The sequence below is a fragment of the Podarcis vaucheri genome (genome assembly GCF_965113315.1).
Source record: "Podarcis vaucheri genome assembly, chromosome: 7".
Taxonomy (NCBI): Eukaryota; Metazoa; Chordata; class Lepidosauria; order Squamata; family Lacertidae; genus Podarcis; species Podarcis vaucheri.
In genome coordinates, this window is record NC_138765.1 from 70128733 (window position 1) to 70147336 (window position 18604).

Sequence of the window (18604 nt, forward strand, 5' to 3'; positions counted from 1 at the left end):
ATTGTTTTCAGTTTGTGGTTTACTGCAACACAAGGGCAGGGTAGACATCTAATATAGCAGTTCTCCCTTCTCTTTCCCTGTGAAAACTTGGAAATTCGCAGCGGTCTTGGCAGTTCCTTTAGCACACACATTGACTCAAATTTTAATACAGTGGTACCTCTGGTTAAGAACTTAATTCGTTCCGGAGGTCTGTTCTTAACCTGAAACTGTTCTTAACCTGAGGTACCACTTTAGCTAATGGGGCCTCCCGCTGCCGCCGCGTGATTTCTGTTCTCATCCTGAAGTAAAGTTCTTAACCCGAGGTACTACTTCTGGGTTAGCAGAGTCTGTAACCTGAAGCATTTGTAACCCGAGGTACCACTGTAATAAACTTTCTTGACGAGCCACACTTTAATGATCTTGCATTTTACTGAATATCTTGCACACCACCTCAATATTTTACATGACTTGTCAGTACATGCATACTTTTATAAATAAAAATGAAAGTAAACTCATTTCATAGTGCTAAAAATTTATTATGCGTTCAACTAAATGTACAGCACTAGTAGATTGTATTAGGACGGTTACACAATCTTCCAAAACCAGTTAACTTTCAGGAACAAATTCAGTTCTGGAAGATACTGAATTCAATATAGACTGCAGATCCATGGCAGAGCAGCTGTTCTGCATGTAGGAGGACTCAGATTCAATTCTGCCAACATCTCCAGCTATGACTGGGAAAGAGCATTTGTCTGAAACCCTGGAGAGTCACTGTAGAATCTACTGAGTATAAAATATTGTGCTAGACCGACCCATACACTGCCTTGGAATAAGACCGTCTCATTTGTTCCTAGCTAGAGAGCAATTTTAGACAGTCTGCATGCACTGCTGGGATTCCAGACCCTTCCCCACATCACAAACTACTTTTAAATCGCCTTTGGTTGGAGAGGAAAAAAACAATTTTTTTTATACAGACTTGAAACAAGTCCACAACCCACTTTGGCACAGGATACTAACCAGCTTTTCAGATCCTGGTCACACTTTGTAAAGTGAACTGTGGAAGCTGGTATGAATAGCCGTACAAGTTTTCAAGGCCCCGGAGGGAAGTTTATGGAACTATTCCAGGAGGATTACATAAGCCCTTCAACATCTTTTGAGCCCAGCTACAGTATATTCAGAGTCTGACACATTTACCTCAGCACCTGTTAGTATGCCTATTAGCAAAAAAGCAGAATAATTGTCATTTTCCAGGCTCTCCTTGAAGTCATGCCCCCCTCCTCAAAAACCCCAGAATACAATGGAGCAGTTGTTCCAGCTGGGAAGAGCGGTATGCTTGGATAGCTTGTTACCAAACTACCCCCAGACTTGTAGATCACTTTGTCTGTCTTGACCCATGAAAATACCCCATGCAGAAGCATGGCAAGCTGTTCTGGGAGAATCCAAGCAGAAACTGGAAGATTTATATTAGGATTCTGTTGGAAATGCCTCAAAAGAAATTGCATGTTCTTTATCATTCAAGTTATGGTCCCGATATTGATCTCCCCACACCACAACAGGCCAGAAGAGAGGGAAGCTCTCTTACCCAGGTTTCACTCTTGACTAGGAATGTAAGACAAACATAAGACTAAGAACATAAAAAGAATGCTGCTGGATCATGCCAAAGATCTACCTGCCCCAGCTTTCTCACAGTGGCCAGCCAGACAGATGCCCATGAGAAACCCACAAGCAGGAGCTCATGCAACAGCCTCTCCCCATCTGTGCTGCGTGTGAACTGGTGCTCAGAGGCAGCATGCTGCCTTCTTGTCTTACTGTGTCTGGGCTACAGAAAAACCAAAGGCCCATCTAGTCCAGCGCCCTGTTTGCCGCATTAGCTAACCAGATGCTTCCTGGATTGCCAGCAGCCGAGCCCGAAGGTAAAAGCCCTCCCACTTGTGATTCAATGGTACACTGCCCAGGAATGTGGAGGATCTACAACAGCCATCATGAACCAACAGCTTGTTGATAGACCTCTTCACTTCGCTGAACTAGTCTAATCGCATTTTAAAGCTAGCTGAACTAGAGGCTGTCATCACAAATCCTGCATATTGTGTGAAGTGCTGAAATGGTAGGAACCTAATTCATTTCTGAAAACTTTTCTTTTTAACATCCAGCCAGGCATGCCTGCCCTATGTAAACTTGGGAAAGTGTGTATGGCCCAAAGGTTTCTAACATTAACACACAAGACCACTGCATACAATTGCAGAGGGCCTTCTTGGTAGTGGCGCCCTCCCATCAGATGTCAAGGAAATAAACAACTATCTGACTTTTAGAAGACATCTGAAGGCAGCCCTGTTTAGGGAAGATTTTAACGTTTGATGTTTTATTGTGTTTTTAATATCCTGTTGGGAGCAGCCCAGAGTGGCTAGGGCAGGGGTCAGCAATTGGGCCACATTTGGCCCGCGGAACTTAGGTTGCCTACCCCTGAGCTAGGGTAACACAGCCGGATGGGCGGGGTATAAATAATACACCATCATCACCATCACCATCACCATTATATAATAAACAGAGATGCTCACTGTATGTAAAAACAAGCATCTGCTGCTGTGTGTGTATTGGATGTCTGAGATAACACTTGCACCATGCTTCACACATGAGGCAACTACTTAGGATTTTTATGCACATGTATTATTATTATCTGTAGCAATGGGCAGAAGTTTATTGCTATGTATACATTCAAGGGCATGGAAATTTTCACCAGAAGGTGCCCCTGTACTCTGTATTACATTCAGTGTAAGAAAGTAAGACAGGCCTGCTGGATCAGGCCAATGGCCCATCCAAGCTGGCGTCCTATTCTCACAGTGGCCATCCAAAGCCCTATGGGAAGCCTGCAAGCACAACTCAAGCACGAGAGCAACCCTCCCACTCCTGGCGTTTCAATAACTCGTATTCAGAAGTGATACATCCTCCAACTGGGAAGGCAGAGCAGAGCCATCATAGCTAGTAGCCACTGGTAACTCCTCCACAAATTCATCCAATCTTCTTTTAAATCCATCCCAGTTGGTGGCTATCACTGCCTCTGTAGAAGTAGAATGACTACTAGGCAATATTTTATTTATTTAACAAAATTTGTAGTTGTAAATAGAACTTTTAATGTTTACAAAAGGTTATATCTATATATCACTATACCAGTTTTAAAAATAAATAAATGAACAAAGCCAACAGTTACAAATATACATTATAAACTAAAATCACAGATTAAAATACGTGTCAATTTTATCTGTCTCATTAGACTGACTATTTTCTCCCTCCTCTGTTGGAAGTGCTATGTCTCTAAATACCAGTTGCTGGGAATCACAAATGGAGGGACCGCTGCTGCATTTAGGACCTACTTACAGGCTTCCCATGGCCAACCGGTTAGAAAGTGTGAGAGCAGGATGCCTGATCCAGCAGGGCTCTTCTCACGGGGATTTTATTTTATTTCATATCCTGCCCTTCCTCCCAAAGGAGCCCAGGTATGCTTAAGTGTCGACCTTGAATTTAAAAAGAGAAACAGCTTGCAAATTTGGGAAAGGACCATTCCTCTTGCTTTGCATGCTGAAGCTCCCAGGTTACATGCCCTGCCTGAAACCCTGGAGAGCTGCTGCCAGTCAGTGTAGACAATACCAGTCTTGCTTTGCTTTTAGGAGAAGAACCATAGCTGTGTGGTAGAGCATCTAATTTCCAGTCAGGAGGTCCCAGGTCAAATCCCAGGCATCTCTAGATAGAGCTGGAAAAGAAATCTCAAAGAGCTGCTGTGTGAAATCCCAAAGAGCCGCTGCAAGCCGGTGTAGTTAATACTGAACCACATAGACCGATGGTCTGACTCGGCACAAGGCAGCTTCCCAACTTCCTAATAGCTGCATCAGCAACAGAAATTATACACAGGACAGAGAGACACAGAGCAGCTTCTGAGGGAGTTGCTTCTAATTTAGTTACTCTGGGAAAGAATGGGGAAACAAACTGCAGATGTATTTTCCAAGGTTAAGTGGATTCACTCAGATATGGTCATTCCTTTGCTCCCAATACAGTTCAATTCCAGTTGGAGACCCAGGCTTCAAAACAGCAACCAAATTGATTCTGCACATGCAGCCATTCCTAGTTTTCAAAAGCATTATTTTTTAAAAAACCAGAACAACAACAAATGACAAAACACGGCAGTTTTGTAAAGACAAAATAAAAGTAGAGAGGAAAGTTACCCGACTCTTCCCCAGTATGTTGATGTGTCTGCAAGGGTTGGGGGTGGCAAAAGGGACCCCCCCATAATGAATAATTATTCCCAGATTCTTCCCCCAACACACACTTCTAAGAAAGTTTGCAGTGTCTGGGACTTTTTAATTTAGAGAAAATGAGAGTAAGAGGTGACATAACAGATGATTATAAAATTATGGATTGCATAAGAAAGTGGATAGCAAAATGTTTTGCTCCCGCTCTCATAACCTATGGCCATCCATTGAAGCTGAACATTGGAAGATTTGGGGCAGAAAAGAAGCAATTCTTCATGCATAGCAAACTATGGAACTTGTGATGGCTATCAACTTACGATGGCTTTGAAAGATTAGACAAATTTATGGAGAGCAAGGCTATAGATGGCTGCCAGTCATGACGGCTACACTCTGCCTCCATAGTCACATCTAGTTATTTCAATGGGTCTACTCTGAGTAGAACAAGTACTGGAAGCATAAGCTGTAGCACTGCAGTAGCAGGGGACTCAGTGGGGACTGTTTTGAACTTCTGATCCCAAGCATTGCAGCCCTCAAGTTTTTGACATTCAAGCTGGCTGAATCAACTCAGCTGGGACTAATTGCCATTTGGCACCTCCTTCCCCACAAAATGACCCCTTCCACTGGGTTGCATGGGCAGAGGGCAAAGTGCAAACAGCAAGGCCCTCCTTTATCAGTTGAGAGAACCTGACCATTTGGCACTTCCCATCTCCTGGAACAGTCTTATGCAGTAGCTATGTAAGCTTTGGAGAACGAGGCTATCAATGGCTACTAGCCACGACGACTATATTCTACCTTCCCTGTTGGAGGCATTATGCCTCTCAATACCGGCTGTTGCGACTATCAAGTGTAGAGTGGGCTGTTGAACTCAGGCCCTGCTTGCGGGTTTCCCATTTAGGCACCTGACTGGCTACTGGGAAAACAGGATGCTGGACCTCTTGCCTGATCCAAGCAGGGCTTTTCTTATGTTGTTTCCTTTGGATTAGCTCCAGCAACTTCACAACTAATAAGGCTGGTGCCATTCCCAGCATGGGATTTGCTCACCTGACCAATGGGATTGTTTCAAAGTTAGTGAACGTGAGATGACAGCCTCAGTTTTTGTTCTTAGACTGAGGATATTGTAGACTCCAACTCCTATCAGACCTGGACAACATGGCTAATGACAAGGGATAATGGGAGCTGGAGTCCAGAACATCTGGACTCCTTGATCTTTCTATGAACATCTGATCCTTGATCCTTCTATGAATCCGTGGCCAAGTGGGCTGGCTTCACCCTGCCCTTCCCCCCAAACTAGTGTGAAGTAGATAAAGGCACCAACTCACTCTGTAACATTACCACTCCTGGAATGTAGATCTACTACTAATACTACTAATACTAATTACTATTAATATTAAAAGCAGCAGCAGCTTTCTTGTTAGGACTGGATACATATATAAAGCCTAGAAGCACATTTTCTGGGGTAAAAATAAATAAATTAAACATTATGTTAGTCCTTCTCAGAGTCATACCCTCTTAAGCTAATGGACATGACTATCTTAGGTTCATTAATTTCAATAGGTCTACTCTACGTAAAACTTAATTTGATACAACCCCAATTACTCTGGACAGTATATTAAGAAATATTCTGTTTCTTCCATCATTGTCAGATATGTGCAGAAGTTATAACTCAAAGGCACCTACATCTTATCACAGAAGTTTGGCGATACAATAGGAAAACCTATATTTTAGCCACTATCTAAAACCACATTTATTTATTTTTTTAAAAAAAACACCAACAATGTATTTTTCATTCACAATGATGCTGAAATATTTTATTTGTTTACAATCCCACAAACAAATGAGTTTCTTCCTTCTCACCTGTCTTGTTATTATTTCTATCATAATAACTTGTTTGATTCATTACAAATTGAAACATGCCCTTAATATGTACACATGGAGGCCTTGTTTTTCGTTTCCCTCTCTGAATATAGACTGATCTTTTCCTTCCCATTAATTTCAAAAGCAGCCCCACCCGCAATAAGAAATTTAAAATTAAAAAGCACAAACTACAGGCCTAGTTTTCTTTAGTGCAGTGCTGCAAACAGTAAAGCCATAATGAAGGAATAAATGCAAATGCCATGTCTTGATGAGTCATCGCCCAAATTTCAACACTACTCTGAAATAAAACCCTAAATGCAACCTGTCTGATTTCAATACTTGAAATTCTCCATGCACCAAAATGTCATTTGCTACCTAAACTCATGACAGTTAACACTATAAAATGTTTGCAGACTTAATTTTTTTTTTAAAAAATGCAGTGCTTTTTAAATCTTTTTAAATCATTTGCGGCATCCATCTGCTGACACAAAGTGCAATAAACAACAAAGGCAACTAAAAAGACTTCCACAGTGTTAAAAAAAGAGAACCACATTGTTCTCCCAACACGCCTGATAAAGCAAAAACATGAAAACCTTAAAAACTCAACTTGCCAGCAGGTTATTTTTCTCCTTCAAGTTTTAACTAACGTCTGGTTTGAAAAGGACCGACACAGCGGAAAAAGAACTGTCAAATCCCCCCCCCCAAAGGAAATTGATGTGACCATTCTACTCTTTGATCGAATGAAAGGGGGGTAGAGGGCAGAGAATACACACACACACACACACACACACACACACACAACTTTAACTGGAAGCTGTTTAAATAGAGGAGGCAAGCACCAGAGCTTGGGGTGGGGGGGGGGAAGGTCACACAGAAATACTTGCTGGTATGACACTCCCTTCAGTGAGAAAGTATTAGGAGCGTTTCTTAATCCTACAAGCAGGAACTGGGGGAGGGGGGGTAAGGAAGGAAGAGAAGAAGAAAAAAGTTTGCCTTTTTTCATGCCACTCCATGCCACGCACCCCACCTTGGATTTTTCCTTCATGGAGAGAACGGGAGAGATGGGAGAGAGAGGGAGGCAAAACTTCTTACCTTTCTTGGTTTTCGGAGAGTTCCTCTTGCTGCGATTGCTGGCTCTCTCCTCTTCGATAGCAGCTGCTATCTCTGGGTTGTCTTCCCCATTGTACCACACCAGGAGCTCCTCGCCTGCCTCAATTGGCTGGAGGAATAAGAAGAGACAAGCAGGACACCAATCAAGAGGAAGGTTGTTAATAAAAAAAAAAAGAAGGGGGGGGAGAGAGAGAGACAGACAGAGAGAGAAGCAGGCTCAGGGCCAGAGGGCGTGGAGCTTGCTTGCTGTGCGGATCACAAACAGCTGTACTCTGCACTAAGAACAGATTTCCTAACTGCCTGCCTGGCCAAACAGGAAGGACTCTTTAACCCTTGGTGGCTTGTGCAAGCACAGCGTCACAAGGGAAGGAACAGAAGAGAGGAGAGAGAGGGAGAAAGAAAGAGAGTGAGCCAGTTGCACCACACCCCTCTGCTGGAAGGAGGATTGCATTTATCCAGCGCATTAGCATGACTTGCACATTGCACTGAAACTCCAGCTTGCTTTATGGCAGACTGGGAGAGAAGCAAGCAAAAAAAAAAGCACAAGAAAATCCACACCTCTCCAAATGGCATCGGCTCATTTCAACATGTTCTTCTCAAAAAGGTGAGGAGGAAAAATGAACAATGCATTTGAAAGGAAACAGAATCTTTCACATTACATTTTAAGCATCTCTAGGATGTTCGCAAGTGACCTCCCATATTTTCTACTGTTACAAGCAAGCAGCTCAAGTGTAATGATCAACACACATAGAAGGGATTTAAAACAAATATGATGACAATTCTAAAAACTTCAGCAACAGAATGGTCTTCTCTTAAGAAACAGAATAACTCCCCTCATCTATTGGGGAAAGGACGTTCCTCTAATGGGACACCACCACTAAAATGTCCCTCCCTCCCTCTGACTTTGATCTTAAATTTCAGGTGGATTCATAAACAAGAGTCCCAACAATTATCTATGACCTTGGCATCTCTTTACACATCAAGTTCACCCCCCCCAACCTCTTAAGACTTCATTCATGTATTAGAGATATTTATTTCCCTTCTACAACAGCACCCTCCCTGCCACAGCAACATAAGAAGATCAAAATATACAGTGCAGGAAAAAGCCCAGCAGATAAAAGTACCCAATTAAACACAGGGTCAGTTCAGTAAAATAGATCAACCCAGCAGGCCAAACGCCAAAGAATGCAAAGGAACGAGGCTCTCTCTCTCATGCTACTGGCAGGGCAGAAAATAGACACACACCCACTCACAGATCGCAAAGACCAGCTTTTACAGAGGGGTATAAAAGCTGTTTTGCAAGGCCTTTATTTGGCTTCTTCCCCCTGCTTGGATTAGCCTCACAACAATTATTTGCAGTAAATTAGGCTGAGACATAGTAACAGGGCCAAGGTCACCCAGCAAGTAGGCCTTGAAGCCCAAGATTCCCCCCCCCCCGCCTGCAATTGGAGGTAGCTGTCAGAACATTTGTGTATCTAGCTTACCAGACCTAAATCAGCCTTTAACAACTTGGTGTCCTCCAAAACTTTGAGACTACAGTTCCCTGTAGTCAAGCAAATTAAGACTGCCGTATCAGTTTTACTGACTACCTTGTCTGTCTTCGCTTTTGAGACCTGTTAACTGACTGTACTGATAATATTATTATACACTGATAATAACATGCATTTTATTCATATCCGCCAGCCTTTTAATAAACATTCAGGTGGGGATATAAAAGTAGATTGCAGAATCAAAGAATGCAAGGGATCACAAAAGATCACTCAGCCCAACCTCATGAAAGTGTAGGAAAGCTCCTACTAAAGCGCCTCTTAACATATAAGTTAACATGTTGTAATTTCCCTCCTACAGATACATGAACCTTTTCCAGCCAGTTATGATGTGATGTAATACCCAAGTACATTTACCTCTGATTCCTTACCCTGTACAGTGGTATCTCGGGTTAAGAACTTAATTCGTTCTGGAGGTCTGTTCTTAACCTGAAACTGTTCTTAACCTGAAGCACCACTTTAGCTAATGGGGCCTTCCGTTGCCGCCACACAATTTCTGTTCTCATTCTGAAGCAAAGTTCTTAACCCGAGCTACTATTTCTGGGTTAGCGGAGTCTGTAACCTGAAGCATCTGTAACCTGAAGTGTCTGTAACCCGAGGTACCACTGTATGGAAATTGTATATATTGGGTTGTATTGGATGTTAGTACTACTCAGAATAGATTCACTGAAATGAATGGTACTGGCTACTGATTTCAATGCATCTACTCTGAGGAAAACCTAGTTGGCACAACCCATCATATATAAAAACTGAAAGCTCTGTGACTTTTAAAATATATATAAAAAACTTGAGCACTGAACTTTTGATTTCTGCAGCCCCCACTCTGAAACCAGGTGCAGGAGACTATGGAACAAGGAATACATACTTTTACAAGCATAGTAAGAGTTCTGCTGGTTCAGACTGAAGGGTGCCCATTTACTCCAGCTTCCTGTTCTCAGTGACCAACAAGATGCCCATCAGAAAACCGCAAGCAGTACAAGAATGAAACGATACTCTCCCCACCAGTTTTAGCTTATGTAAGAGAACTGCAGGACAGAAAACACTCTGACCTGATAAGAGTATCAACTGTTTTACATTCACTATCATACTGTTCTTTATTGAAAGTTAACAACATTGCCCAAAGTCTCCTGAGTAAGTTCATGACCAGGCACGTACACAAACATTCTGGGTCATGCTGACATATTATGATGCTACCCATCTTCCATAGATACTGTAATAGAAGTCAAGGCTGCTTTTAACCGATAGCATGAATAGCTAGTCCAGAGGAGCTTCTCATATGAATTTGCACACAGTTGTTCGGATGCGATTATTTTCCCCACTATACCTTTGTCTCTATGTCGTTTTGCAACAATATAGCTGTAAAAAGGTAGCTAAAATATTTTAAACAGTGCAATGCTAAGCATGTTTACTAAGACGTAAATCACATTGTCTTCAATGGGTCTTAATCCTGGGAACGAACACATAGGATTTCAGCCTAAGTGCAAGATGAATCACTGGGCCCAAGGCAGCATCCACCAGAGAGTTTTCAAAACACTCAAATGTAAAGTTGCTGAACTTCTGGGAAAAATATGCAACTTTTCCCTTAGATCAATATCCATACCTGTGGACTGGAATGTAGCCAACCTAACACCAGTTTTGTTTACAGATAGGTAGCCGTGTTGGTCTGCCGTAGTCAAAATAAAAAAATTCCTTCCAGTAGCACCTTAAAGACCAACTAAGTTAGTTGTTGGTATGAGCTTTCGTGTGCATGCACACTTCTTCAGATACACGTGTGTATCTGAAGAAGTGTGCATGCACACGAAAGCTCATACCAAGAACCAGTTTTGTAAAAGCGATCCAGGAGGAATTCTAGGATATGCAGGGAGAAAAAGAGGGAGAAGGATACCAGTTGCTGGAAATCACAGGAAGGGAGAAAACTCTTGTGCTTGTGTCCTGCTTGTGGGTTTCCCACAGGCATCTGGTGGGCCACAGTGAGAACAGGAGGCTGGACTACACGGATCTTTGGTCTAATCCAGCAGGGCTCGTCTTATATTGGATCAAAACTAATCCTTTTATTGGATCAAAACACAATTCTAAAAAACAACAACAAATTTACCATATTTTCAGAACACTTTTCAACCGTTATGATTCTCAAAGAGGTTCACCCAATATATTTTTTTAAAAAATCAGATTTTTAGCACAATTAACAGAGCCATGCTACCAGGTGCTCTCAATGGTATTCAGCAGCTGGTATCACGTTGTTCCTGGCACTGCTTCCTTGGAAAGTTAGCGGTGGCTTTCCACCTATATAAAGAATCTCAAATCACATGCTGTTGAAAAAACTGACAGCTGACACTCAAAAGGCTGAGTGCCATAAGTCTCCTCCCCTCCAAGAATAAACAGGTAGTGGAAATAATTTAATTTTGTTACAGCTTCCTAATAATTCCTGGATCTAGGTGCTCTGAAAATGTGATGAGGTTACATATTCAAGGATTAATAAAAACCTCATTCTAATTACATAGGCAAGATAGCAAAACATAAAAGGCTGAAGATACACAACTCTACTGGGGAAAACATATTAGCATTAAAATGGGTTTGGCTAATTATCCTTGATTAACAATTTGATTAGATCACAGAAGTCTACCATTTGACACACATAGGTAAGTTTTGTTCAGATTTTGACTATAGCAGAAGGTTAGTATAAATTTAGAACTGACGGAGAAAGGAAAATTCACTCTACAAGTAATGCTATTATCTACACAAGTGTGCAGTGACATAGAATTAAAAATATCCAAGGTACCTTATAATATTTTTAAAAGTCAACTATGATAAACAGCAACATTAAACACCACCATCACATATCAACAGCAAAATGAGCCAAATAAAACAACACAGAAGCAGAAACAGTATCAGGTAATTCTGTAGTCACCAATGCAACATTTGTAACCTTCTTCTCATAATATCTGGTGTTTTGGCTAATATTATTAACATTAAACTGTTTGTTTCTGAACGTGATTACAAAAATAACCAAGAAGGATGTCACTGGTAGTTTTCTTGTTTTCTTGTAACAATGTTTTCTTGTTAATGCACCTTGAAAAGCTATGATCGGTGTAACAGTTTTGCAACCTCAAGAATTTATCTGTAACTTGGATAAGTGTTGTCTCGAAAAGCATGCACCAATTCCACCCCCACCCTGCATCAACAGCAATATACATAAAGAGCAAATGTTTCATGGCCAAGTGTCAAACATACAGTAAGGTTTATTGGAAACAATGGAGAAAAGGTTTTCTGGCAAATGACCTGTGACCAACGGAACATAACCAAGGCACTGTCAGGGTGTCCCGTTGAGCCAGAAGAGGTTTAGTCATGCTAGCCGCATGACCCGGAAAACTGTCTGTGGACAAATGCCAGATCCCTTGGCCTGAAGTGAGCGCCGCACCCCATAGTCAAGTTTGACTGGATTTAACCGTCCAGGAGTCCTTTACTGTTTACTAGGAACTATACCATATTTTTTTTAAAGGGATGCGGGTGGCGCTGTGGTCTAAACCACTGAGCCTAGGGCTTGCCGATCATAAGGTTGGCGGTTCGAATCCCCGCAACGGGGTGAGCTCCCGTTGCTCGGTCCCTGCTCCTGCCAACCTAGCAGTTCAAAATCACGTCAAAGTGCAAGTAGATAAATGGGTACCACTCCGACGGGAAGGTAAATGGCGTTTCCGTACGGTGCTCTGGTTTCACCAGAAGCGGCTTAGTCATGCTGGCCACACGACCCAGAAAAACTGCGAACATTAGCTCCCTCGGCCAATAAAGTGAGATGAGCACCGCAACCCCGAGTCGTTCGCGACTGGTCTTAACTGTCAGGGGTCCTTTACCTTTATACCATTTATTTTTTAAAAAGAGACAATTCTTGGCTTATGACTTACAAACCAGAAGAAAAGATAGGGCACCTAAAGGAAAGAGGAGTGGAAGAGGAAACAAGAATACACAGCTATTTTATTGGAGCAACACTTCATTAAAGGGGGGAAAGCATGCCTTCAAGATGGCTAGCATGTCAGAGCAGTGTCAGAAAAGGCCACAGGGTCTTTCCCCCCTTACATACAGAAGAATGGAGATCCTGGCAGTAGAAAGGAGGACTGTTAGGGATCCCCCCAGAAGGCTCAAGGACTGCATGTCAGGAAGCAAAACGATGGGTCAAGCAGCCAACTAGGGATTTATGAGCTGTATCCCACTAAGAACAGACCCACTGAAACCAATAGACTTAAGTTACTTGTGCCCATTAATTTTAATGGGTTTAATCTGAGTAGGACTAACCACTGGATACAACCCTATGTCATAAAACATCACAATTGCACATATCCCTCAAATGGAACATTTAACTGTAGCCACCAATCTATTTCTAACATGGCCCTTATTCAGTTTATTTGGAAAACCTATACCCCACCCTTTCAAATGCATCTGAAACAATAAGGATGGACCACAACTTTAAAAAAACATATATGCAAAACAAGCAATCTTACCACTGAACTACAGTCTCTTGCAAAGAGATGTATAGAAGACCCCCAAAGTCCCTGAGAAAGAGATGAACAGCTTTTTTAAAGTCATACTTCTGGCCCATCTAGCCTAGCACAGCTCCCCACCCCAAAGAGCTAAGGCTATGCTTTTTACCAGAGAACTTTTAAAGTGGAAGATGCCATGAACTGAACTTGAGAGCTTCTGGCTACCAATCAGGTACTCCACCACAAAGCTATGTTGCATCTCCTGTAGTAGCAGGTTGCACTTTTGCACAGCAGCAATGGGAAGGCAGGGTATTGAAATTTGTACAAAGGCAACTGATATAAGCAGAGGCACTGCTACCTTTAAGGTTTTGTAGTAGATGGTTCTGTTGATCTCCAAAGGAAATAGGTTCTGCTCCTTTCCTGAGCGAGCCCAGTTCACATAGCGCAGCCAATTCCCCTTCTCTGGATCTGTGGCATCAACACACATCCATCCCAAGTTTGGGTAATAGACCTTGTGAGGTTGAACATATGTGTGCATGGAGACAGAGAAGATGAAAGAAACAAAAGTACTCATTAATCACGAGAGCATGCACCCATTGTCTCAGTTTCAAAATGTGGGTGTTTTATATGACTGGGTCTATATGGAGCACCCTGGAAGACTGAAGACTACCTACTCACATGGCTGTGCTGACAGGAAGTTGCTCTCTGGAGTGGGAAGTCTGGGGTTTAGACCTATTTTTTGCTACTCACTGGTGGTGGAGGAGAAAGGGATGTGCAGCAACAAGATCATTTACTTTGGAATCTATCTTTACTGCATCTGCATTAGATTACGGCTGGATGCATAGTGAAGCTGAATAAGCAATAAGGACAACTTTTGCAGACACAGTTCTGCACAATATTTATTGAAAATTTACAAGAGAATCTTTGCCTTCCTTGCCTGCAAACAAGAGGCATTATTACAGCTCAAGGGCACATTTCAGCAGGACCAGCAAGGAATGGCCTGAGGAGTCTTCCAGGGGCAAACAGGGAAGCCCAAGGGTTACACTTGGCCCCCAGGCAGGATTGAGATTTCTGACACTTGCTCTATACATCTGTCATGATTTTATAAGCATTTATTGCATCCCTCTTAGTAGTCTCTTACCCCTACTTCTCAGAAACTAAAAAGCATGCAAACCATGGCTTGCTCTAACAATGCCAGCTACCATAGCAAGAGAGTTAAGCTACATTTTAATTTTAATTACATTTCTGATTTGTCTTTGGTGATCCTTAAAACCAAGAGAAAAACTATCTACAGTTTATATGCTTATTGTTTGATATCTTATTTTATATACTTTATTGTTTGATAGTGATGCCATTAGCCACCATGAGCTACTTTTTTAAAAAAGGGATTATAGAACTTTCAAATCATTAGATATAAAAAAGGAATTGCTCATCCGTCACTGCTTACCTCCCACATGTACACATTGCTTTTAACCTGAGATCGTTTCTTCTTGTCACCAGCAAACGGACCAAACTTTCTGCCTCTGAAAATTGGCTTTGTTGCCCAGACACCTGAAGATCAAATGAGGAACCACAATCAGACTCTTTGGTGGTATTGCATACTTCAAAACCTTGCAACACCATGTAACAACAACAAAGCAATTCCATAAGTACACTGTAACTTTGCCTGGCTAAATAAAGGGGGGAACAGCAGAGAAGCTAAAAAGAGGGGAGGGGAAGCAAGCATATCACAAAATGGCATGCAACTAACAGCAAAACACATGAAACAGAAAAAGCAGTAAAATGCCAGGATGCTGATGGCTACATATTCTAGGATTGGGAACTGGGAGCAGGGCAGTAAAAATAGGTACAATCTGCTGGGAGAAGCGACCTGGATCAAGGTTCTGAAGGGGTCATCTTCAGCATTCACTTTTAAATGAAAGGTTGGTAGAACCTGAGATATAAGGCAAAATGGACAGGCACGCTTCTTCTTTTTGGGGGTGAGGGGAAGAAACCAGCCCGCCCCACCTTTCGGTCTTCTACTTTACATCTCCTCCATCCCTGGGAAACATTCCTGAATACACCCACGTTTCCTGGATGACCTTAAGAGACAAAACCTGCTCTCATGGGACCCAAATGTATCTCTTTGTGGGCAGCTTGCTAATGTCTCCATGGGGGCAATTCAACCATAGCAATATGTGTAAAGTCTACTCATTCAGGGACGCCTCTTCTACACCTCAACTCACCACCCCAAGGACAGCAAACTGTTTGGTTGCCAAGGATAAGTATCAGGGTTTTAGAGGTGTAAGTAATGTCCGTACACCAACTGGGCTTAATAACTTGGAAAGTCTTTGTCCAAACCTCAAAACAAAACATTCGGCTTTGGGCTGCCATTTGCCAGTAGTGCTGCTGATCTAAGTTCACCTCAAACCAGGTAGTGCTGTTGACTTTAGAGTGCAGGAGACAACATATGACACTAAATTGGATACCACATTTCAAACCATGGGCTGAGGGTGCATCATGTAGTCACCCTGTCGTAGCAAATCATGAGAAGGATTCCACCCCACACTGCCCAGGTTAAACATTCTTCAGTTCAAGCAGCCTCTCTGCCCGCAGTTTGTTTATAGATTTACTTACCAAGCCGTGTCTTGTCAACAGCAGATGGGAGAAGTCTCACTTCCTCAGGAAGTCCTTTAAGCACGTGCTCAGGTACGTCGGCCAAAGTCTCAACTGATACTGAAGGCTCTGTTGAGTTCTATGAAGAAAACAAAACAAAACAAAAATAGGAAGGGGACAGCCCAACGGTAAACACATGGCAGAATCTGACAACCCACCTGCGTTACAATTGGCAGCACAACACAAGAATCCATAAACAAAGCTGTGTTGCAATAGCTGGCATTTCAACTTCACATAAACACCAGTTTACCAAGCACATTTGAAAATGATGATATCAAGAGAAACACTGCAAATCCTTCATCCAATGCATAATCTACTCAGTAATCCACCAGATGCTGTGACGGCCAGCAGGATACGTGACTTTTTAAACTTAGAGAGGGTAGGGCTATCGCTAGCTACTAGACATACTAAACAGAAATGCAGCTTTCATTTTCAGACACACAATATGCAAGAACAAACAAGAAGGGTGGGATGTCTCCAATATGGTTCTGCTTGTTGTATAGCTCTTATTGCCATTCCTTATAGGGAGTCTGCAAAGCAGATTACGATGGTCTACATCCGCACCTACTACAGACACCTGGCCTAAGCATCTCTACCTGTATTTGAATATATTCTTCCCCCATTGCCCCCAAGTATTGTGGGATGGCTCTTGACTTTGGGAGCCAATTGTGTACTGATATGCCCCACCAAATTAAGCAGATATTATCCGTGCACCCAGCATGTATATCTAAAGCTCAGCGTCACTGCCAATGAATAATTCTTTTTCTTATTCCTCTGAAGCACTGCTATTCAAAAGGGATTACAAGGCTAGGCACAGGTATGTGAAGGAAATTACTTTTGGAGCACTTATTTTAATAGCAAATATAGCTACCCTCCTTTCAGTCAAAGATATATGCTTCACTTAGCTTCTACTCTAGTTATTACAGAAGCAACAGACCAAGGTATAGTAAAATAAAGCAAAGATATAGGCTGTGTGTGAACATCACAGTATGCGCATCCATTAAATATCTCAGCAAATATCTATTTTGTGTTAAGACATGTCCCCATGGCAGCTACTTTGTGATAGGCCATGTCCCCTTGACAGCCGTTTTGCCCACAACATTCTCAATATTCCTGATGTGCCCACTGGCCCCAAAAGCCTGGTGAACCCTGCACTAAACAATAGTTTAGTGTGATGAAAGCTAGTTTCAGTAAGTCCGAGGGTTATGTACTCTCCTCAAAGTCTTCCAATACAGTTGTGAGAAATGAGCATTCATTCCATTTAAACACAGAAGAGCGTAACATCTGAACCCTAAACTGCACTTAATACTAACTATGGTTTGATTAAATAAAACTGTTTGAAGCAGACTTGTTTCAGACAAACCACAAATAAGATTAAGCAGTTTCTGGGGCTTGCACATAAGCAGCTGTGGTTCATCTAGTCCAGAAGTGAAATTATCTAACTCAGAGAAGTGACGGAGAAGGGGGGTGGAATGCATGAACCCGGGGCTTCATAGTTTAAGTAAAACAAGCCTTACTGTGGTTAATAAAATCACATTAATCCTTATAAATAACAGATCAAACTTTACTGTGGAGGACCATATATGCAAAACCCATTTGCTTCGGTGTTGCTTGGAAAGGATTAAGCTGTAAATATCAGTTTGTCTCTTAATACCACTTCCAAGCATGGTGTATGTTAGAAATCCCACAAGGACTACTACACTTGAGGGTGGGGGGTGCATTTGCATCCTATGTAGAAGCAAGTGCTGAAATTCACTTCAGTAAGCAAGAAATAGCTATAAAATACAGAGATGAAAGAAAGAAAGAAAGAAAGAAAGAAAGAAAGAAAGAAAGAAAGAAAGAAAGACCAAGTATGCCATAAGTTTAACAACTAATACTTCAGATACTGCCTTATACCCAGTGCAGTGCTTTCCACTGTGACTGGCTGTATCTCTCCAGGGTCTCAGGTAGAAAGTCTTCCCCATCACCTGCTACCTGATCCTTTAGACTGATGATGACAGACATTGAACCCGGGGACCTTCTGCATGCAAAACACATGCTCTGCCACGAAGGTATTCTCCCTCTCCGAGAGGAGAATGACAGCTCTTGGCATTGTGGCAACATTACTGTTATGCCTACAAGAGGCCTTGATGACTCTTCTGTGGCAGTAGCTAATACAGTGGATGCTCGGGTTGCGAACGTGATCCGTGCAGAAGGCACGTTCGCAACTTGCAGCGTTCGCAACCTGCAGCGCCGCGTCTGCACACGTGCGGGTCGCGATTCGGCGCTTCTGCACATGCACGAGTGCTGAAACCCGGAAGTAACCCGTTCCGGTACTTTCGGTTTTTGGCATGTCTGTAACCCAAAAACGCGCAACCTGAAGCATCTGTAACCCGAGGTATGACTGTATAGAACAGACCGATGCAGCTGTTACTGGAAGGGGTCATCAGGAGTCATACCAGGGCTCCAGCAATTCTATCAGTGTCCCAATGCCTTCAGCGCATCAACATTCTTCATTCTGGAAATTTCTTATGAAGCAAAGTAAAGCAAAATAATTGTTCCTCACCCCACCCTCTACCCTGCAAAGAGTCCCATGTGTTCTGAGCAGTGGTAGAGGCAGATGCAAGTTACCACTGGTGTTTAGTTTTCAAGGCAAAGACATCCACCTTTCTCTTGTCCTAGTAACCCATAGTACTGCTTGAAACGTGCTTGCATCTGGCTCAGTCTAACATGACTGGATTTCAATCCTTTGTACATTCATCAAGGT

At 42.4% G+C, this 18604-nt stretch overlaps 1 protein-coding gene across 2 annotated transcripts in view; it reads right to left on the minus strand.

Annotated features, from left to right (window-relative positions):
- Positions 1–18604, minus strand: part of PRDM2 (PR/SET domain 2) — a 47170-nt gene that overhangs the window by 17668 nt on the left and 10898 nt on the right. The window contains exons 3-6 of one of the 2 annotated variants that reach the window (XM_082229740.1): positions 15820–15937; positions 14651–14754; positions 13562–13714; positions 7167–7293 (exon numbers count right to left, since the gene is read on the minus strand). In XM_082229740.1, coding sequence (XP_082085866.1) covers positions 7167–7293; positions 13562–13714; positions 14651–14754; positions 15820–15937 — 502 coding nt within the window. Of the gene's footprint in view, positions 1–7166; positions 7294–13561; positions 13715–14650; positions 14755–15819; positions 15938–18604 lie in introns of those variants that run through there. The other variant, XM_082229742.1, reaches the window with a different exon arrangement.